Source organism: Malaclemys terrapin, chromosome 2 (genome assembly GCF_027887155.1).
Source record: "Malaclemys terrapin pileata isolate rMalTer1 chromosome 2, rMalTer1.hap1, whole genome shotgun sequence".
NCBI classification, from domain to species: domain Eukaryota; kingdom Metazoa; phylum Chordata; order Testudines; family Emydidae; genus Malaclemys; species Malaclemys terrapin.
This window is the reverse complement of record NC_071506.1, coordinates 87764664-87787851: the sequence shown is the minus strand read 5'-3', so window position 1 is coordinate 87787851 and position 23188 is coordinate 87764664. Positions and strand designations below refer to the sequence as shown.

The 23188-nt window shown below is 44.8% G+C and overlaps 1 protein-coding gene and 1 long non-coding RNA gene across 4 annotated transcripts in view; one reads left to right on the top strand and one right to left on the bottom strand.

Moving 5' to 3' along the window:
- The window catches only part of ANKRD12 (ankyrin repeat domain 12), a 116751-nt gene that overhangs the window by 71323 nt on the left and 22240 nt on the right, over positions 1-23188 (bottom strand). For all 3 annotated transcript variants that reach the window (XM_054019248.1, XM_054019249.1, XM_054019250.1), the window contains exon 2: positions 12030-12167. In XM_054019248.1, coding sequence (XP_053875223.1) covers positions 12030-12116 — 87 coding nt within the window. In that variant the 5' untranslated portion in view covers positions 12117-12167. The remainder of the gene's footprint in view (positions 1-12029; positions 12168-23188) is intronic.
- Positions 1-23188, top strand: part of LOC128832159 (uncharacterized) — a 121352-nt gene that overhangs the window by 81671 nt on the left and 16493 nt on the right. The window lies entirely within an intron of this gene.

The window sequence follows — 23188 nt, the reverse complement described above, 5'->3', positions numbered from 1 at the left end:
ACTAGCGAACACTAAAATTATTAGCGCCCCGTGCAGATACAAAATTTATATCTGCGGATATAAATCAGTATCCACGGAGCTGAAGAGCTCTACCGGGAACTGCAGCAGAAAAAGCAACAGCCCGGTGGGCAGCCATTCCCAGGACTGAGAGCCCCAAGATGGCAGCTCCTTCGGAGTGGTTGTACCATCCCCAGCCCTGCCTACTGCACTAGCATGATCAGGAACATCTGCTGGTGAGCCTGGTGCCCGGCCCAGCGGGTGGGGTGGGGGGCAGCACAGCCATGCCGGAGGAGCTGCTGTCGTGGGTGCTGGCTCCTGGGAGAGGCAGCCCACTGGGCTGCTGCTTTCACTGCTGCAGTTCCCAGGATGGCAGTGTGTAAAATGTATGCAACAATATATATTCCAAACAAAAAAATCCATGTTAATGCAATTTTTAAATTAGTTTATTATTTTTACAGCTCTATAAATGTGCCTAGTGCATTAGAGATAAAAAAGCCCTATGTCCTGAAAAAATAAAGAAAGGTGAAAGATATAATAAAGCATAACTCAGCTCCTTAATACATTCTCATAGGGGAGCAATCTTTATACGATTACTTACTAATTCTCACAATAATACTGTTTCTATAACCTTAGCTAAGTTTGCACTATTACAAATGTATGCAGAATGACATAACTTTTCATTCTTGTATACTACACTTACGCTAAACTGTAAAACCAAAGCCAGTTCTACTGACCCTAATTTATTATGGAAGCCAACTGAGTTCCTCAGCCTACCAGGAATACAGATGTGGCAATGATTATATGCCATGGAGACAGCATTATCACTGAGTTCCACAATTTCAAAGTCTTGACTAGCTCTAGAATTGGTATTTTCTCACCACTCTCTTGTATTTCTGTTCATAGCATTCTCAATTAATAGTAGCAGTAATTAAATTCACAAGACTGGTCAGTTTCACAGCTGCTATTCAGAACCCTGTAGGTTGCAGTGAAACTGACAACAACTAGAATTTCACTCTACTGCTGTTTGGGAAAACTATAAAAAAGAGTAGCATTGATGGCAATGACTAGCTCTCCATGAGGGAAGGGCTGTGACTGAGCAGATATCCTCCACTAAGAAATTATACTAGATATAAACAGACAACATAAGAATCGGGCCTTTCTGATTACACTAACAGAGAATGGGTTTGTAACCTAAGGGTCTACTTAGACTTCCTGCTACTAGATGAGCAGGTAGCAGTAATGGTCATGCCACTTTCCCCCCCATCCTCACACACCAAAAGGGTAAGACCACTTATTTCAGATGCAGACCATACAATGGTCATCCATGCCTCTCTCATCTTGAGATTGGATTACTACAGTACTAGATCTAGAAATCAAACTGCAGCAAAATTCATTAATCTGTTTATGCTGTATATATTTGTGTGCATTTTTGACCTGTGCTCAGGAGGCAGATTAAGATATATTGGGGCCCTGCCCCCTGCTCCTCCCCTTACCCCCTAGACCCCAGCACCTGTACTGGCTCAGGCGAGCAGCTCAGCCAGCTCTGCCTGGGGGCAGTGGGAATATACATTGCTCACCACTCTTCCACAGACTTCAGGCTGGGCTGGAGGCAGGGTCTCAGAGGGAAGAGGAGGAGCAGGGGGTATGGCCTGAGTTCCCGCCACTCCTGCGGGCCTCCAAATTGTCCGGGGCCCCCATTGGCCCATGCGGTAATCCGCTGCTGCCTGTGCTCCATTATTGGCACTTGCTGCCTATATGCTCCTGGGGCCCAAATCCTTGGATGGGCACTTTTTGGGTGCACCTTCAATAGGAAAACAGGTGTGTTCTTACCTTGTTAGCTAGTCTAGGTTTCCCAAAGTCTTTTCCCTCGTCCTGGTAACACATGTGAAAGCTACAAACTACCTTGTCACTAGGATTTTCCTTAGTAGTAGTTACCACAGATTAACTAACATGAGGTAAGACAAGGCCTTTTTCAAAGTTAGTGCAAATAGAAAAAAAGAAAAAGGAAAGATTATTGAATAAAATGGGAACATACCATGTAGAGAAGATCTAACATTCAGATATCACTAAATCATAAGTATTGTTCACACCTAAACCCATTAAAGTAGCCGAAAAGTTTAATCAATAGGCCTCTTAACAACTCAGAATGTCATTAACACAGAAGTGGGCATGCTGACTGCAGAGGCTGAGAGGTTCAATGTCAACAAGAGAGACAGAGAAACTGAAAGATGCATGAACTCTTAAGGGGTGAACAGTTTATTACCTTATTTATCTAATGAGTAACAAAGGTTTTAGCCTATCTAGATAGATATGGGTGTAGTCCTAGATATGGCTTTAAAAAAAAAGCAAAGCTCTTATTGCAAATGTTAAAATAATATACATGAATATAATGTTTTCCTTTTGTTTTCAATAATATATCTAAAACTAAGCCAGGATGGCACCATACCTATCTAATAATATGAAATTGATACAAAAAGAACGGTTACTTACCTTCTGTAACTGTTGTTCTTCGAGATGTGTTGTTCACGTCCATTACACATTAGGTGTACGCGCGCCGCGTGCACGGATGTCGGAAACTTTTTCCCTTAGTGGCTCCCGGCGGGCCGGCGGGCCCCCCCTTTCCCGCCAGAGCGGCGCCCCGCTCCAGGGTATATATATCCCTGCCGACCCGACCACTCCGGTTCCTTCTTGCCGGAGACTCCGACAGAGGGGAAGGAGGGTGGGAAGTGTAATGGACGTGAACAACACATCTCGAAGAACAACAGTTACAGAAGGTAAGTAACTGTTCTTTCTTCTTTGAGTGATTGTTCACGTCCATTACACATTAGGTGATTCCCAAGCTTACCATTGGAGGTGGGTAGGAGTCAAGATACAACTGACTGTAGCACGGCCCGCCCGACCATCGCGTCCTCTCTGGTCTGATGATGGATCGCGTAGTGGGCTGTGAACGTATGTATGGACGACCAGGTGGCTGCCTTACAGATCTCCTGGATAGGGACCTGAGCCAAGTAGGCCGTTGAGGACGCTTGGGCTCTAGTCGAATGGGCCCGGATCTCCGGGGCCGGAACATTGGCGAGCTCATAACAAGTGCGTATACAATGCACAATCCATGCCGACAAGCGCTGTGTCGAGATAGGCAAGCCTTTCATACGTTCCGCAATAGCAATGAACAGCTGGGGTGTTCTGCGGAACGACCTGGTCCGTTCCAGGTAAAATGCCAACGCCCTTCGGACATCCAGGGTATGTAGGCTGCGGTGGTGAGGGTCCGTGTGGGGTTTAGGAAAAAACACCGGTAGGCAAATGTCTTGCCCCATGTGAAACTGTGATACCACCTTTGGGAGGAATTTGGGGTGCGGCCTCAGTTGCACCTTATCTTTATGGAACACTGTATAGGGTGGTTCCGAAGAGAGGGCCCTCAATTCAGATACCCTCCTGGCCGACGTGATGGCCACGAGAAACGCCACCTTCCACGAGAGGTGCGTGAGGGAGCAAGTGGCTAGGGGCTCAAAGGGAGGACTCATGAGTCTTGTTAGGACTAGGTTCAGGTTCCACGCTGGAACAGGCGGGCGCGAGTAGGGAAACACCCTTTCCAGCCCCTTGAGGAATCGGGCCACTGTGGGGTTGGAGAACACTGACATTCCCAACTCTCCCGGATGGAAAGCCGAAATAGGGGCTAAGTGAACTCTAATTGAGGCGGGCGCAAGCCCTTGATTCTTGAGGTGCAGTAGGTAGTCCAAGATTGACGGAATTGAGGCTTGTAAAGGCTGTATGCTTTGAGGCTCACACCAGTGGGAGAACCTTTTCCATTTTGCCAGGTAGGTCGCTCTTGTAGAGGGCTTCCTACTATTAAGGAGGATTCGCTGAACTTGGTGAGAGCACCTGTGTTCTGCATCATTCAGCCAGAGAGATACCATGCCGTGAGATGTAGCGAAGACAGGTTCGGGTGGAGTAGGCGGCCTTTGTCTTGCGTGACTAGGTCGCGATGGAGGGGGAGGGTGATTGGATCGGCTATGGACAGTTCCAGCAGGGACGTGAACCAATGCTGGCGTGGCCAGGCCGGGGCAATAAGTATGATCGTCGCCCTGTCCCTGCGGGTCTTGAGGAGAACCTTGTGTATGAGTGGGAACGGAGGGAAGGCATATCTCAGGCTCCCTCCCCATGGGATCATGAAAGCATCTGCTAATGATCCCCGGTTGAGGTTCTGGAACGAGCAGAACTGAGGGCATTGGCTGTTGTCCCTGGTGGCGAATAGATCCACCCGGGGAAAGCCCCACCTTCGGAAGATCGAATGCAGGACGTCTCGCCTCAACGTCCATTCGTGCATTCGGTAGGATCGGCTGAGGCGGTCTGCTAAGCCGTTTTGAATCCCCGGAAGATACGTCGCGATGAGGTGTATCGCATGGGCTATACAGAAGTTCCATAATTGGAGTGCTTCGTGACAGAGGGGAGAAGACCGGGACCCGCCCTGCTTGTTTATATAGAACATGGCGGTAGTGTTGTCTGTCAGGACTGCCACGCTGTGACCTTTTATGGTGGCGCGGAAGGTCTGACAGGCGAGGCGAACCGCTCTTAGCTCCTTCAGGTTGATGTGAAGCAGCTTGTCGTCTCTGGACCACAGCCCTTGGGTCCGCAGTTCCCCCAGGTGCGCCCCCCAACCCAGGTCCGATGCATCTGTTACCAACGTCAGAGTGGGCTGTGGGGCAGCGAAGGGAATCCCTTCGCATACCTGTTGGCGATCGAGCCACCAGCGTAGCGAGCTGAGCACCTGGTTCGGGATCGTGACTACTTGATCCAATGGGTCTCTGTTGGGGCGATGCGTGTGGGCGAACCACAACTGTAAAGGCCGGAGCCTCAGGCGAGCATGTCTGACCACGTGTGTGCAGGCTGCCATATGCCCCAGAAGCTGCATGCAACACCTTGCCGTTGTCGTGGGGAATTTTTGGACCGAGCTTACGGCTCTGTGAATTGACATGAACCGTGCCTCTGGTAGGCTCGTTACCGAGTCCAGGGTAGCACCTATGAAGTCCAGCCTCTGTGTGGGGACTAGCGTGGATTTTGGCACATTGACCCGGAGGCCGAGCATGTCGAACGTCTGCAAGGCCAGCGTCACGTGAGATCGGACCTCGTCCTCCAACCTGCCCGCGAGTAGCCAATCGTCCAGGTACGGGAACACACGCATCCTTCTTTTTCGAAGGAAGGCTGCTACCACGGACATGCACTTCGTAAACACTCGTGGTGCTGACGCCAGGCCGAAGGGCAGGACCGTAAATTGGAAATGGCGCTGGTCGACAACGAAGCGCAGAAAACGTCTGTGGGCCGGGTTGATTGCGATGTGAAAATAGGCATCTTTCATATCGAGGGCAGCATACCAATCCCCCGGATCCAGGGATGGGATAATAGTTCCAAGGGAGACCATACGGAAGCGCGCTTTGATCAGAAACTTGTTTAGATCGCGCAGGTCCAAAATAGGACGGAGGCCCCCTTTCGCCTTGGGGATCAGGAAGTATCTGGAATAGAATCCTTTTCCCCTTAGGTCTAGAGGGACCTCTTCTACTGCTCCTGCAGCGAGAAGGGTCTGTACCTCCTGTATGAGGAGTTGCTCGTGAGAAGGGTCCCTGAAGAGGGACGGGGAAGGGGGATGGCAGGGAGGGGGCGAGGAAAACTGGAGGGTATAGCCCGCCTTCACTGTGCGCAGGACCCAGCGGTCCGATGTTATGCGCAACCAGGCCCGGTAGAAATGGGACAGACGGTCCTTGAAACCCAGAGGAGGATCCGGTATATGAAGTGGTACGCTGTCCTCGGGCGTAGCTTCAAAAGCCTGGTTTATTTCCCGGCTGCGGCTTGCCCTGGCCGTGACTCTGGCCTTGGTTAGGCGTATTGTTATGTCTCCGCCTGTTATCCCTGCCTCGACGGCGGTAAGGCTCGTGCCGGGGGCGAGGGTGATATTGCCTCTGTGGTGGCTATGGCTTAAAGGGTTTACGCTGCGTTACCGGGGTGTGCATACCCAACGACTTAAGGGTCGCACGCGAGTCCTTAAGGCTATGTAGCCTGGCGTCCGTTTGGTCGGAGAACAAGCCCGAACCTTCAAACGGGAGGTCCTGCAGTGTGGTTTGCACCTCTGGCAGGAGACCTGAAGCCTGCAACCACGCCGAACGCCTCATCACGACTCCCGACGCAATTGTTCTAGCCGCAGCGTCTGCTGAGTCTAGCGCGGCCTGTAAAGAGGTCTTGGCCACTGCCATTCCCTCATCCACCAGGGCCTTGAACTCCTGATGCACGTCAGATGGGAGGGAGTCCTTAAACTTGGCGACTGATGCCCAAGAGTTAAAATTGTGTCTGTTTAGAATCGCCTGCTGATTGGCGATCCTCAGTTGAAGGCCCCCCGAAGAATAGACTTTTCTCCCGAACAAGTCCAATCTCTTGGCTTCCTTGCCCTTGGGGGCAGGAGCTTGTTGGCCATGCCGCTCCTTTTCATTGACCACCGAGACCACCAACGAACAGGGGGATGGATGCAGGAAGAGGAAGTCAAACCCTCTAGATGGGGCGAAGTATTTCCTCTCCACTCCCTTTGCAGTTGGAGCACTGGAGGCCGGTGTTTGCCACACCGTCTTATAGTTGGACTGTACTGTCCATATAATGGGGAGTGCGACTCTGGAGGGGCCCTCTGGGCTCAGGATATCGACCATGGGGTCATCCTGCTCTACAGTCTCCTCCACTTGCAAGCCCAGATTGAGGGCTACCCGGCGAAGTAGGTCCTGGTATGCCCGGTGGTCAATCGGGGGAGGGCCGGACACCAGTGTGCCCGCTACCGCCTCATCTGGCGAGGAGGAAGAGGTCGGGGCCTTCTGCCCATCCTCATTGTCCTGTAAACCTGCGTCAGCCAATTGTTCCTCTGCGGCCTGACCCGCAGCGTGTGATTGGGACTGTACCGTACTCGGTGCCGAGTCCACTCCTTCCCGCTCCGGTGGTCTAGAGACCGTTGCCTCCCTATACGATTGCGGGCGGTGCCGCGGGGAGCGGGATCGGTACCGGGATGGCCCGGATCTCGAGGCTCTCGATGGGGGCCCTTGTTGGTGGTAGGCCCAGGGTGTCCAGAATGGCCATTGGCTCGACTGGCCCCATTGGGACTGACCGTAGTCCCTGCTGTCCTGTGACCTATGGGCATACCCGCCATATCGGTCTGAGTCAGCCCCTGAGACCACTGACGGTGATCTGGAAGGCCACGGTGGCGCCGTCGGATGGTGCCGGTCTGGTCTTGGGGAGTAGCGCCTCCGCGACCAGGATCTGGAACGGTGCCTTGCCGACCTGGACCGGGAATGGTACCGGTGATCTCGGGACCGGGAACGGCTACGGCTGGTCGGCCTCGGGTAACGAACCGCCGATGCTTCGCGGTGCCGACTCGTGCTTGGTTGCTGAGTCGGTGCCGACCGCTTGCTGAAGCCCGACTGCTGCGGTGCTTCCTGCGCCAAGGGCAACCGGGAGTCCACCGAGGCGGAGCTCGACCGGGACCGGTCCCTGGAACGGTGCCGGGACGGCGACCGTGATGGGTGCACCATTGCCGGCTTGCCTCTGCGCGGCAGCATAGGCGGGGCGCCTTCAGCGCGTGCCGGGGCTTCGACGGACAAGGCAATGAGGTCCTTGGCTGCCTCATACGTGTCCGGAGTGGAGGGCTGTCCCACGAGCTCCTCCAGCCCTTCCTCCTCGCTCGACGCACCCATCCCGGGGCTCGACGGGCCCTTCGGCGCCGGAGCCACTACCGGGGTCCGTGTTGGGGCCGTATCGGCCTTAGGGGCACTCGAGGTCTTTACCGGTGCCGCCCTCTTGTGCGGGGAGCGACCTCGGGCCTTAGGTTGGCCCTTCACTTTCGCCGGCGAAGACGACCGGCGTCGTGTATTTCCCCGCTGTGTCGGTGCCGCGGTCTTCGGATGACCCACCGGCGCCGGGTCACGCACCGAGGCAGGGGCACTCCGCACGGAGGTAGACGGTGCCGTCGAAGTGGAGGGCTGTAACGCCGTCTCCATGAGCAGCTGCTTAAGGCGGAAGTCCCTCTCTTTTTTAGTTCTGGGCTTAAAGGCCTTACAGATCTTGCAGCGCTCTTTCTGGTGAGCCTCCCCCAGGCAATGAAGACACGAAGCGTGGGGGTCGCTCAATGGCATGGGCCTACGGCACGTGGCATACCCCACCGCCCGGGGCCGGTGCCGGGGCTGAACAAACAACCCCGGCAGGAACTTTAAGTACTCTAATGAGCTGTTAACTACTGACTAAACTCTACAACAACTAACTGATAACTGTTAGAACTCTAATTGACTATTGCTAAGGGACACTCTCAGACGAGAGACAGAGTTGTTCCAACGCCGCCACGGACGGTAAGAAGGAACTGGAGTGGTCGGGTTGGCAGGGATATATATACCCTGGAGCGGGGCGCCGCTCTGGCGGGAAAGGGGGGGCCCGCCGGGAGCCGCTAAGGGAAAAAGTTTCCGACGTCCGTGCACGCGGCGCGCGTACACCTAATGTGTAATGGACGTGAACAATCACTCGAAGAAGAACCATATGTTAAGAGTAAGTCTATTACTTATTTTGAAACATTTGATTTTTTTTCTCCCATTTAAACTGATGTCAATTTTCTAATAATTTAAGGTAATTTTGGTTTCAGGATATACTTTGGAGGCAAGAAAACAATAAAGTCAAAAAGAGTCCAACCTGTGCGGAGAACAGGCAAGGGAGGGGTGTGTTTTGACTGTGGTCAACAGGGGCACATAAGAAGGAGATGCCCATTTATGAACTGTGAGGTGAAGGTTATAAGGTTATATAAAGTCCAGTAGCTAAGCACCTAGGGGCTGCAGAGAGAGAAACTGCAGTCACTGTCAGGGTAATAGAAGGCAAGGTAGGAAACAGCCCAGGGATACCTCAGTGAGTGACAGGAACTGACTCTATAACAACACTAAACTACCAATACTTAACACTACCTTATACTAAACACTAAGAATAAAAATGATAAACTATAAAACCTTCCAAATGCAATCAGTGGAGAAAACCCCTGGATTCAAATAGACTGGAGTGGTTCACTTCCATCTGGCTCACTGGTTGGAAGGAACTGAGATAGTAGAGGACACACCACCCATTTACATAGTCTCATCCTCAGAATGTTGGAGGACACTGAGGGAAGGGATAGGAAGGACTCATATGAGTTCTGACATTACTACTAGGCAGCTCATTACCCACAAGTGGAAATACACAGAGCCACTTGAACTTCAATTCACACTATCACACAAATCAAAACTGCTTTTGATTTCACAGAACAGTGGCGTGATTGTCTGTGTACCACTATGAAAAATTGTGTTTGGACAAGGAGTTGCAATACCAAAATATTTTAGTGAAATGAGCTTCTTGCCTTGACATCTCCTCATTCTGAATCTACTGCAGCAACTTTCCTACAGTAGAGTCTAATCATAAATGTCAATGCCTTTGCACATCAAATTCAAATACTAAAAGGAGCCAAAGTTTTAAAATTATAAAGCTTTAAACATTTAAGTATCCATAAGAGATTTATTTTGCTGTCTTTGCCTACTAATCAGCCCTTTTAGCCACACTTGGGAGAATTTCCTTCTGCAACATTGTTATAATTCATTTGTACTGCTTGGTTTTTACTTCAGAGGTTTGAAACTATTTTTTTTAAATGTAGGCACTTGGCTTCATGATTTTTTGTTGCTCAAACTCATTTTAGATTATCCACTCTTCTAAAGATTTTATAGTGCTGGTACAGGTACTAGGTTGAATCAGAAGAATTTAGCACTAGTAATAGTTTGTTATATAAAATTGTTATTAAAAATAAATAAATTGAAATTGAAAATGCTGGCACAGACAGGATGTGTAAGAATTAAAATCTATGTATTATGGGTTTTCAAAGTTCCTGGGATATCACAAAAATGTTTCAGCAATAGACAAAAGTGGTTAAGATGACAGGAAGCATCCGTATATGAAACCACTGGATAATTGTTTTGATTGGTTAATTCTGATGAGACTTGGCTGCCATCTCTTTTGGACAGTTTTTCTTGGAAACCCTTGACAACTTATTTAGGAGTGAGGAGCAGAAAATGATGTTACTGGGTACCAGTGAGCTTCACTGTGTTGACTTTTCCCATCCTCACCACCTGATGGGACCCCAGGATTTACCTTTGAATCACTTTCCTGATGTTGAACAATATCCTCCCCAAATGACATCATCTACTCCATCAGGTTGGCCAAATCCTAAGAATTTGGATGTGAACATAAGGTTCTTACCATTATTTCTTCCCTTGCACGTCAATTTCTTTCCCCTACTTTATTTCTCTAACCTCTTCCTCATCTTCCTTCCATCTTAGCCAGGAAAAGTATAACTTTGCATTACTTTTCTGTGACCAAAAAGGCAAGCTGAAATAAATGTCTTAAAAACCCAATTCAGTTTGCCAGATTCCAGTAGTGGCAAACAAAGTAATATATATTGTGTTCTGTGCCTGTGATTTTCCAGAAGTTAAACTGCAATCAACAGAAATAGAACCTAAATCTTCTCCTTGTTTGTTGTTGTTGTTTTCTCTCACCCCCTTCATATTAATTAGCTTAGCTTCATCTTAAAAAGAAGCAGGATTGACTCCAACAACTCAAGAGGCAATACCTGTAACTAACTCTTTTTCTCAAGGTTATTTAATACCAACGGAGAGACTGTCAAGCAATGGATTTTCCTTTTAAAAGACTGTACAGCTAAAGAAAATAAGGGAAATTAAGTACAAATTAATTTTAACAATTTAAGTTTCAAATTCTTTCTTTTTAAGTGTTTAATAAATGGTTTAAGAGGTATTGATGGTGATTGTTACAGTAGGAGTATTTGCTTTACGTAAAACCTGAGCCACAATTACTGTTTAATGTTCCAACGGTAAAACAAGGATTCTATCAGTACTTTAACACCTTCAAGCCCAGCACCCTTTCAACACAACAAACTGAGCTATTCTACCTGGAATCTTTACACAATATATCCATTGGCAGAAGAGGGGAAGAATAATACTGGGTAGCATCACTTAGCACACCCTCTCCCCAATGTAAGTATTGTACAGAAGAGGACAATGTATGGCACCCTGGCATACCACCTTCTGGGATTTGATAGTGCTGTAGACAGCACTACCTCCCCCTCAATGTCTCTGAGCCCTACTGCCAAATTATGAATGCTCATTACATGTACAGGTACCCCAAAGAGCTCTCTGTAGCACACTTACACAGAGTTGGTCATAACTGGGTCTTAGAAGTTTTGAAAACGGGTGAGACAGCGATATTACCGAGTAAAATTTCAGTTTGCATAATCATATAATAACAAACAGTATACTGCTTAGGGTCAACTTTATCTTACTTTTTTTGCTTCACTCAAAAACTAAATCACACAATTTTTAAAGTGGACTCACACTCCAGGAACTGCAGCATTTCTAAGGTAATTACACATCTTTTTTCTGTATTAAGGCTGGAAGTCAAATGTCAAACACTCAACAACTGCCATTCCTATGCCAGGAATGTATTTGTGTTTACAACATTGATCTGTGCTTTTTGTGGAGGAATTCAGAAAAAGCTACTAAAACTATACATACCGGTACATATATATTCTAGACAAAAATACAGAATTAAATGCAGTAATCTAAAATAGCAACATCAATACGTAAAGACATCAGATGACATAAGACACGAATAGCACAATGGCACAATAAAAATAAATTCAGCATGTCCAGTTTCTTTTAATATTAAACTGCAAGAGATTAAAAGGTTTTAAAAAATTCCTAATGTCTGCTGCACATATACTGATGAGCATATTAACAATCAAAAACCTGTAATCTATTTTAGCTAGATTTTTAAAGACCAGGATACCAAAATACAGATTCACATATATTTCCTAGGGTTGTAATGGCATACCTTGACCTATGATAGGGTTTCTTATGGTTGATACATGTTATATAGTCCTACAAAATTAATCATCTTTCAGTGTAATTTATTTAATTACATTTCCTTTTTACCTTTCTTCCAGTTGGTTTCTCCACCATGGTGCTATCACTGTCAGAATTTTCAATCTGAGCTGCTTTTGTAGACCCAAATTTGGGCATTTTATAGCTGTTCAGCTAGCTGTATCTTGTATGAGTGTGTTCATCGTGTGTCTGCAAAAAGAGAAAATGTATTTTATATACACTCATGCGCATCACAAAGCCATGCAAGTGGCAGTGTTGTCACTGTGGAAGACACTAGAGTAAAGACGAGACATTAGAGTAGAGCTGAATTGGATTAAGAGTAGGAATAGAGCTGAATCACAGCAGGCAGACCCTCTTCAGAGAGGAGCAGGCTCAGCTCACAGCTGAACCCAAACTTATGGCTACATCACACTGGACACTCTGACAAGTACAGCTCTGTCCTTGGGATGCAGAACAGGAAGTCTAGCATAGACACAAAGCTGTTACTAGATGGTGTTAAAATGGAACTGAGTTCAGCTGCTGAACCAGCTCTACCCTCTAGCGTGCCTCTTTCACTGACTGCTGTTAATATTTCTAGGCAGTTCACAGACTTATTGACCAAGGCCTCATATCTCTGAGGTAAAGCAATCATCACTGCACCCATTTTACAGTTGGAGAGACTGAAAGATTGCACAAAATCACTTCTAGCAGAGCTACAACAGAATTCAGTTCTCTTGTATGGCAGATCCAAAGTCTCATCCACCTAAACACACTCCCTTTCAGAATGAATGTGTCAAATCTATGTACTTGGCTATCTTATCTACAACCATCTATGGAACCAACATACCACACTTTCTTTATAGAGACTAGAATTTAATTCAGGAACCTTGATCTCCAGGGTCCTACTGCTATCTAGCAAATGGTTATGTAACCCATCAGCAAAATGCATTAAGTGAAGTTCAAGAGATTTGTAGTATGAACTCAAGGTGTTCAATCCCCACAGCTACCATACAAGGGTCATTATGGTACTATTTGAGAAAATTTCTGGAGGGTTTCCCCTCCCCCCATTTTTCCAATTAAATAAGGTTGCAGCTAAATTACTGATTAAAATCATATTTTGTATCCTCTCTAAAATCTACCAAGGAAGTCAGGTTGGCCTGAAAATTGGTAGGTCAGAAGCCTGGCACAAGGTCACCTCTGGCAAAGCCAGGAATACAATCCAACTCCCTCAAATAGCAGATTCAAATAGCAGAATCAAATCTTATCCTCTCAGCCACACTGCACATAAAAGGTTACGCCAGATCTGTGCCTGGCTAAGCTGTCCGTACACTGGGGCTACTGTTACCTATGCAGCTCTATAAAGGACAGATATATAAGTGAGTTTTCCTAGCAAATAGTTGCACATGATGGAATTTTGTGCAGAGAATGAGGAAGGAAGAGATGGTGTGGGAGGGGACGATAGTCCTGTGGGTAAGGCACTTGCTGCCACTATGGCATAGCTCCAGCCCTGTCAAGAATGGGGAACCCTAGACCTCTGTTGTGCAGGAATAAAGACTCATGGGTCATGAATATGCTGGGTAGTGACCCTGTAACCAACTTACTGAGATGTGCACAGAGAAGCCTGACACTGAACTTCAGGAAGCTCACTGATCCAAAAGCTATGGGTCTACATCCAAGTCTTCCATCATTAGGCTCCCTGGTGGCCAGCCTACACTTCTGAGCCTTAGAAAGATCATATGGGCCACCCACAACATGCCCATGAACCTTAATAAGCTATTTTGGCTAATCCAGGACTCAGGAGCTAACGTTGACTGATTTGAGGATAAGGAACAGTCAGCCCATGCTCCAGAGAATCACTTTGTAGAGGGTCCTGGGACAGGAAGGAAAATGAGGAGTGGAGTGTTTGGTTAAACTGAAAACTCAAGGACCAGTGTTGTGTTTTGTGTGGCTTTTCTTTTTAAAACGGACAACTATTCTTCCAGTTATTTCTGGAGCCACCATTTTACTGTAGCATTCCCTAAGCTACCTACCAAATTCACTATAGCCACTTTATTGCCATACTCCTGAAGAGATCAGATGGGATGTCCAGAGATGGTGTATGCTTAGGGCCATTGTTGTGCTTGGCGTAACATAGAATTGTCAATAAAGATTAGGTCTTTTCCTTTCGTGAGATAATTACTCTGAAAAGAGCTTTTGTACACGCAGACTCTCTTGGCTGTGTTTTTGGAAGACTTATCAATGATGACCACCTGAGTCAAACTCTTAGATTCAAAACAAAGTTTAATATTGTCTGCTAAAACTTGATATCCCAGTCATAGGAAAGCAGACTCAAACCAAAGGAAATTCACTTACAAAATACTTGATTATGGGGGAGTTGTTTGCTGCTGCACCACAGTGCCACCTTGTCTTCATATCTTTTCTGACTGTGGGATTTCAAAATGCCAAACCTAAATGTCGGAAAACCAGGAAATGTATTTCTTTTAACACTAATCACAAACTTATGAAAACCAAGAAATGTGCAATTAAGGTGCTTTTTCTCACACACACACACACACACACACACACGCACTTAACTCTGTTTCACTGGGTTGGCAATATGTAGTGGGAATTTCACAATATCTTATCCTGCCATTACCAAAAAAAAAAAAAAAAAAAAAAACCCAAAAAACAAAAAAACAACCAAAACTATATTCTGTTCCCCCACAACTCCAGACCATGACTCATCCTCATACAATGCAACAGGACCCTTAATGTGGCCTCTGTAGCAACAACAATATGGAAAATAATTGCTTATGGTTGACAGAGCACACTGGACACACTGAGCTCGCTCTCCTCTTTGTTTCCAGCTGCATAGTCACAATTAAAAAGGTTAACACCACAATAGAGGATATCCTAAAATTAGTTTTCTGCAGTTTCAGAATATAGTCCTCATTCCCAAGAGAAGGGATCAAGATGCTGGCCTCCCTGTGAAAGAATTAAGGCTGTGTGATTACACTGTATGTGAAGAAGCATCTTAACCATACAATTCCTGGTTTTCATAAATTTGTGGTTTGTTTTTTCTTGTAATGCTAAAGTTCTTTTTGGTATAGGAGGAGAGACTGAGCACAATCTCAACTTTAGCTGTTGCTAATGGCTCTGCTATAAAAAAGTAATCCTGTATATGTTCCCGGCAATCAATAAAACTTAGTTCTTGATAAATAACTAATTTAGCCCTCAAAATTGAATTATTCTAATATCTGATTTTGATAGTGTGGTGACAATGCCCTGTAAATTCTTATTTTAATTATATTTCACTCTAGCACTGTAATTGTGATTGTTTTAAAATAAAAGTAAAGGAACACTTATTTGTAATGCTGCTTGGAATTATTATTTTTGATCATTTTACTACACTTGAAGGACGCCAACTGAACCTATTCATAGATTCATAGACTCATTAGAACATGCAGTACAAGGAGCTCATGATTTTCCTTAAATAAGGGAGGAAAGGGTCTGAAAGCTTTCTGATGCGGTAATGTAACTTTTCTTGCTATAGAATGTCTTATCATCTTAGCATTTGTCTTCCATGCAAAGTTAACTCAAGTTATAGGTCAAAGTGTTGCCCCTACTTGAATCATGCCCACACACAAAAACCCAGGAGCATGGTGGTGCTTTTAATTCAAGTTTGTCAGCCTGTCATGGGGTGTATGCTAAAGCTTAAGTTAGCACAACTCTTCAGCAGCTAATATGACCAGTCTGCAATGTGGATACCGCTAGTCCTCCAATACCTTCCCTAAATTCCCAGCAAGTGCCCCAAAAGGACAGACAAGTTCTCCCACAATTCACCAGGAAAGAATTAATAGAGCAGCTCATCTTAGTGAAGCAAAAAGAATGATACAATATGCCCACAGAAATTTTAATGCCACAGCCTCGTAATTAACTTTTTGGAAAGTGTGAACATTAATGGTTCAGATGTTTAAGAATGAGTGAAGGGGGGAAAAGTCATCTTGGAGGGAACATCTCTTCCTGGAGATTATATACCAATCCAGATGCTTGGGGCATAGCTCATTCCACCTCAAAGAAGAATACAAACTCATGATCATTCTTCTGCTGTGATGGATGTAACATGAACACCGAACTGAAGATGTAAACAACCAACCTTGCCCTGGTTTTCTAGGAATACCTGCTTCCTGTTATAGCAAGTTCATCATATATACCATAAGGAGACTGTAAGCCAGTCTTTCACTGATTTCTAGGTTCTCATGTCTGTAAATCTTAGAATCATAGAAGATTAGGATTGGAAGAGACCTCAGGAGGTCATTTAGTCCAACTCCTTGCTCAAAGCAGGACCAACCCCAACTAAATCATTCCAGTTAGGCTTTGTCAAGCCGGGCCTTAAAAAACTATTAAGGTTGGAGATTCCACCACCTCCCTAGTTAACCCAGTCCAGTGCTTCACCACCCTCTTAGTAAAATAGTTTTTCCTAATATCCAACCTAGACCTCCGCCACTGCAACTTGAGACCATTGCTCCTTGTTCTGTCATCTGCCACCACTGACAATAGCCTAGCTCCATTCTCTTTGGGACCCCCCCTTCAGGTAATTGAAGACTGCTATCAAATCCCCCCTCACTCTTCTCTTCTGTAGACTAAATAAGCCCAGTTCCCTCAGCCTCTTCTCATAAGTCATGTGCCCCAGCCCCCTAATCATTTTTGTTGCCCTTCGCTGGACTCTCTCCAATTTGTCCACATCGTTTCTGTAGTGGGGAGCCCAAAACTTGAAGCAATACTCCAGATGTAGCCTCACCAGTGCCGAATAAAGGGAAATAATCACTTCCGTACATCTGTTGGCAATGCTCCTACTAATGCAGCCCAATATGCCTTTAGCCTTCTTGGCAACAAGGGCACACTGTTGACTCAGATCCAGCTTCTCGTCCACTGTAATCTCCAGGTCCTTTTCTGCAGAACTGCTGCTTAGCCAATCGGTCCCCAGCCTGCAGCAGTGAATGGAATTCTTCCATCTTAAGTGCAGGACTTTGCACTTGTCCTTGTTGAACCTCATCAGATTTCTTTTGGCCCAATCCTCCAATTTGTGTAGATCACTCTGGACCCTATCCCCACCCTCCAGTGTATCTACCTCTCCCTCAGCTTAGTGTCACCCATGAACTTGCTGAGGGTATAATCCATCCCATCATCCAGATCATTAATGAAAATGTTGAACAAAACCAGCCCCAGGACTGACTCCTGGGGCACTCCGCTTGATAGCAGCTGCCAACTAGACATCGAGCCATTGATCACTACCCGTTAAGCCCGACGATCTAGCCAGCTTTCTATCCGCCTTATAGTCCATTCATCTTCTGTTGCATCTTTATTTTACAACACAATGTTTAAGGCTACGATTATGTCACAGAGATCACGGAATCCATGACTACCATTGACCTCCATGACTGGAGCTCCCAGCCAGCCCACCCCTGCAGCTCCCCACCCTGGTGGGGGGACCCCACAGCTGCTCAGCCGCGGCAGGGGACAGGCGGTTTGCGGACCCCGCAGCTGACCAGCCACACGAGTGGACCCCACAGCTGCCCAGCCGTGGGCGGCCAGCCAGCGGTGACTCCCCGCAGCTGCCCAGCCCCGAGCAGCGGCTGGGGTACCTTGCAGCTCCCAGCTGTCCCAGGGGCAAGGGGACCCCGCAGCAGCCCAGCCCCACAGGCAGGGGGGTCCCAGAGTTCCCACGCACTGCAGCAGTGCAGGACCCAGGGGCCCCAGCAGCAGTGGGTGCTGAACCTGCCTACCCTTTTTGCCAGGGATATTTTTTAGTGAAAGTCAGAGACTGGTAACAGGCTTCTGTGAATTTGTTTATTGTCTATGACTTTTACTAAAAATATCTCTGACAAAAACTTAAGGTTAACAATGGTGTACCTTATTGTGGTACCAATTTAAAGTACTATAACAGTGGTGCTGGAACAATCTAGATAGTGGGGGTGCTGAGAGCCATTGAAACAAACAGTAAACCCTTTAAATGATGGAAACCACTCCAAGCCAGGGGGTGTTGCCACATCCCTAGCACCCCTAGTTCCAGCATCTATGGTACCATATTTAGTCTTAGTTGCATTAGATAAAAATATATAGGTTATACTGAAAAGGTCTTTAAATTACTTTAAAAAGGGTAACAAATATTATTAGAATTCTGAAACATTTACAGAGGATGACATCCCAACAAACTAGGATTAATAAAATCTAACGTGGAGAAGAAAGAGGACTTAACTGAGGTATGCCCAGTTATAAAGATACAATGCTAAGTGATCAATCACTTTTTGGTACATACTGTCTCATAACAAGTGAGTCATTTGATTAAATTTATGGAAGCTTACATTTAGAGCTAATGGAAGACAATGTATTCACATTATATATAAACAACCTGTGGAATTCATGCTCCACATTGCATCATAGTTGCTGTCATCTCTTCTCTGTCCATTCTTTGCCTTTGTTCTTATTTTTATCTTTTTGATTTTCAAATTTAGTCTTCTTTACTTTCTTGTTCTGAGGTTTGCCTTCCTTGTTCCCCAGCTACATGCTGCTAAGGGTCTGTGGCATCTTTTAGTAGCTGCATGCAACTAATCTCATAAGTGCCATGGAGAGGAGAGAAGCATGAGACCGAGCTGATGTGAGAGCAGAGATAGTGGGTGGATGATCTTCAAGGAGCTACTCCCACTGCTGCTTTATCCACACGTTCAAGAGCATATTTGATTTAGAGGGGATGGGAACTAGCATAATGCACCTTATCCACCCTTACTGTTCTCTTATGCCTCTTAACCTGCCTGGGAAGTCCCTCCCCACTCGGAAGCGACACACTCCAATCTGGGAAAACCTGTCATAAGCGGTTTTATGGCACCTATATCATCACAGACGAATGCATTCTGAAGCATCTAAGTGATCCAGAAGTGCCAAATGATTTCAAAGAGGAGTGGGGTTTTTGTTTTTTTAAGGTTAAATGACTGCTAACAAATATATTCATTTTGCCAAGCTGCAAACTACACTTTAAACCTACGCTTTTGCCTAATTAGAAATATATAAATGATGAAATCACTGTTTATTCTACAACAAAGTCTCTCCAATATGTGCAGAGCATTAACATTGAAGTTCTATTTACCTAAGGGCGGTGAGTCATGTTTGTTCTAAAAGACAAAGTACTTGGAACAGTTGTTACTGCAGTATGTGCTAGCTGCAAAAATAGGATTCTACAAATTAGCATCAGTTCATCAAATGACTGAACATAATTTCTTACTCCTCATGAATTATTTTCAACCTAGAGCATTAATACTGTGTATTCAAAAGCAAAGATGCTGATATGATAAAATCTCATAATAATTTTAGCAATCTGTGCCATATTTCAAAACTGTGTGAAAAAATGCTGTGAATGTTTATAAGGCTTTGCTGCTTTTGCAGAATGCTAAAATAGAAACCAAGCATGAAGATTGAGGCCTGAAATGCAACCTATTCATTTTAATGACGTTAGCAGAAGATTTAAAGAGAACAACTATTTTACACAGTTTGAAGCATCATGGTGTTCAAAAGCAGCAGCAAATAAGTGTAAGAGCAAGTCATTTATAATTGATGTGAAAAGAGCCAATATGGATTTATTTTCTATTTCAATGGAATATTTGAAAAGTATAAAAATAGATCAATTAACTTCTGGCCTAAAATTTCAGTGACTGGTAAATTTGGGTGTCCAACTTGAGACATCTCATAGGAGCCTGATGTTTAGAAAGTGTAGATCACCTGCTCTCTGTAAATCAGTCCCTTTTAAGGTGTCTCAAATTGGGGATCCAAAAAGTTACTAGTGACCTATGAAAATTCAGGCCTCTATTTTATGCAAAAGTTGGAGACATGAGGAAGGAGAGACTCAATTTTTAAAAAAAAAGAAGGCAGAAAAATTGCCTAGAGTGGAATCACAACGGTGAATTTTAATTTGCTATTTCTATCCAACTTGATCTCAATTTGTTCAGCACTATTTGTAAAACACACAAGCAGATCTACAAGTGAAAAAGGGAGGGAAAGACTACTAAATTTCAAGAACAAAACAAAGGACTTCCACTAACAATAAAATAACTCATTTTGGTGCAACTTTATTAATAGACAACACACAAAAATTGCATTTTGCTTGATGAAAATGCCATGTTAGAGTTCACTACATAATTTTTTTTCAAATAAAGTGAAAAACAAAGTCACAAGATGTAGAATTTAAACAAAAAAAGTATAGGAAAGAAAACACTAAGAATTGGGAAAAACATTTGCAGTTAAACCATATTCTGCCCCAGTTCAGCATACCGTCAGCAAGGTGTCATTTTATAAACAAGGCTACACGACCCCATACAACCCCTTCTCCAAAACTGTGAACATGAATGCCAGGTCTGAAAGCATGGAGCATCTGCAGAGCCTCTCTTCTCTAGGATGGAAAAATTTAGTTCCCTGGTCTTGACCCCTGAAGGGCAAGGATGGGTATCCAGGCTTTGAGGTACCTCACCACTACTATTTGACCTTCGCATGAAGCAGTCTTGTCTGTGCCTGCTGTGGCTCAGCTCCCTGAAACCAACAGCTTCTGATCACAAACAAGCACTGTTTTCCAGGTCCCCACAGACCTCAGCAGCTCTGTACAAGGTAGAGATAGACACACACCAACACTCATGTCCGTGGAGCATCTCCAGCAATATCCAGTCCCAATCTCTGCTCACAATCAGTAGTCACCAGGTAAGCTGTCCCCAAAGAGACAGTACACATAGTTTGACTGGCACAACTCAGGATCAGAATTTTTATAACACCACAGCACAGAGAAATAGTTATAGTGAAGCAATCATAAGATTATTATCAAAGATTAAGATTTAAGAGATATTGAGTAAAGATAGGTTTCAGAGTAGCAGCTGTGTTAGTCTGTATCCGCAAAAAGAACAGGAGTACTTGTGGCACCTTAGAGACTAACAAATTTTTTTTTTTTTGAGTAAAGATAATGGAAACAGAAATGATTACATAAAAAACAAGATGTATAACATGCTTATAAGAGTCTGAACTTATCTTTGACAGGATAAAATCCTTGTCTAAAGCAGTTTCTCTCCTAATACAATCTTTCCCAGCATCACCAACCAACATGACTGAAGGGGATCCACACTTCATTGATGGAAAAAGTGCTGTCCTTTTTGCTCCCTCAGTGAAAGGTGTCCTTTTAACTTTCCCCGATAGTCCCTGTCATAACTATAAAGGGAAGGGTAACAACCCTCCTGTGTACAATACTATAAAATCCCTCCTGGCCAGAGACACCAAAATCCTTTTACCTGTAAAGGGTTAAGAAGCTCAGGTAACCTGGCTGACACCTGACCCAAAGGACCAATAAGGGGACAAGATACTTTCAAATCTTGAGGGGGGAAGGCATTTGTTTGTGCTCTTTGTTTTGGGGGTTGTTTGCTCTTGGGACAAAGAGGGACTGGACATCAATCCATGCTCTCCAAATCTTTCTGAACAAGTCTCTCATATTTCAAACTTGTAAGTAACAGCCAGGCAAGGCGTGTTAGCTTTATCTTTGTTTTCTCAACTGGTAAATGTTCCTTTTGCTAAAGGGTTTACCTCTGTTTGCTGCAACTTTGAACCTAAGGCTAGAGGGGGTTCCTCTGGGCTCTTTGAATCCAATTACCCTGTAAAGTTAGTTTCCATCCTGATTTTACAGAGACGATTTTTACCTTTCTTTCTTTAATTAAAAGCCTTCTTTTTAAGAACCTGATTGATTTTTCCTTGTTTTAAGATCCAAGGGGTTGGATCTGGACTCACCAGGAATTGGTGGGGGAAAAGGAGAGGGAATGGTTAATTTCTCCTTGTTTTAAGATCCAAGGGTTTGGATCGGTGCTCACCAGAAAATTGGTAAAAAAGTCTCTCAAGGCTACCCAGGGAAGGGTTATAGTACTTGGGAGGGAAATATTCTCAGGCGGGGAGGTAGACAAAGTTTCCCAAATAACTCAAATAATTTGGGTGGTGGCAGCAAAACCAAATCTAAGCTGGTAGTTAAGCTCAGAGGTTCTCATGCAGGTCCCCACATCTGTACCCTAGAGTTCAGAGTGGGAAAGGAACCTTAACAGTCCCCCTAAAATTATTTTTCTCCACTCAGTCAGTAAAGTCCATTAGTGTTTATTCTCTGGTTCCTACTGACTTCACACGTCAGGTTTTTATTAGCATTCAGTTCAGACCGGTGATGGGAGGCACAGTGAAACAATACAATGCTTAATTTACATATCATTTAGCTAGCTAGATGGACAAACTCTCCTGCTCTGAGAGAATATGCGTCTCTGTGGTGACTCATACTTTCATACATACTCTCAGGATATATTTTCAGAATATACACATAACTTTTAAAATATTGTCAGTACCTACATTTCATAAAGATATTAATGACCAGCATTACACCAGCTTTCAACTGATACCGTACAAGACACGATATGAATAAATACCACAAAATCAATGTGCTAGGTCTAGTGAGTTTTCCAGGCCTGTTAGGAGTTGCTGATACAGAATAGTGAACTCTTTGCCAGCTGGCACCAACAGACTTCTGTGTCACAGTGAGGAACAATATTCCACTGCTGCTTCATTCCTAGTAACATCAGGGTTCACTAAATCCTTTGCTGGACTTTGCTACTGCAGTGCAATTCATCCTCCCGTGCCGTCTGCTGTTTCTCCAGAAGTTATGCTCTACAAAACACTATCCTTCTGAAATTCCAAAGATCAATATTGTTGTCCCTTTTTGACCTGAATGATAAGTCAAACCTTGAGGTCCTGGGGATACTTTTGGTTTTATTTTGTTTAATATAAACAACAACAAAAAACCAGGACAGGTACAAAATTATATGGCAGAGTTTCTTAAATTAAATTGAGAAAAGATTTAAAAATTTAAATCAGATTTTTCTTTTAAATGTACAACTTATTTAGAATTCCCACTTGAGTTTAAGTTTACACAGTATATAGCTAGAATTACTTAAACTGAATCAGTATACCATATATTGCGTATCTATGCAACTGTCATCTAGGTAAAACATTCAAAAGCACCTAAGTGACTTTAGACACAACTCAAGTCACTTTTGAAAATGGAGAAATGCTTTTCAAAATTCTACCTTTTGTCTTTTGTTTTCCCCCACCATTTCCATTTCAATGACACCATTAATCTAAACACACTCATCTACTTCTCCCATAATCACTTAAGGCTCAACCCCCCCCCCCCCCCA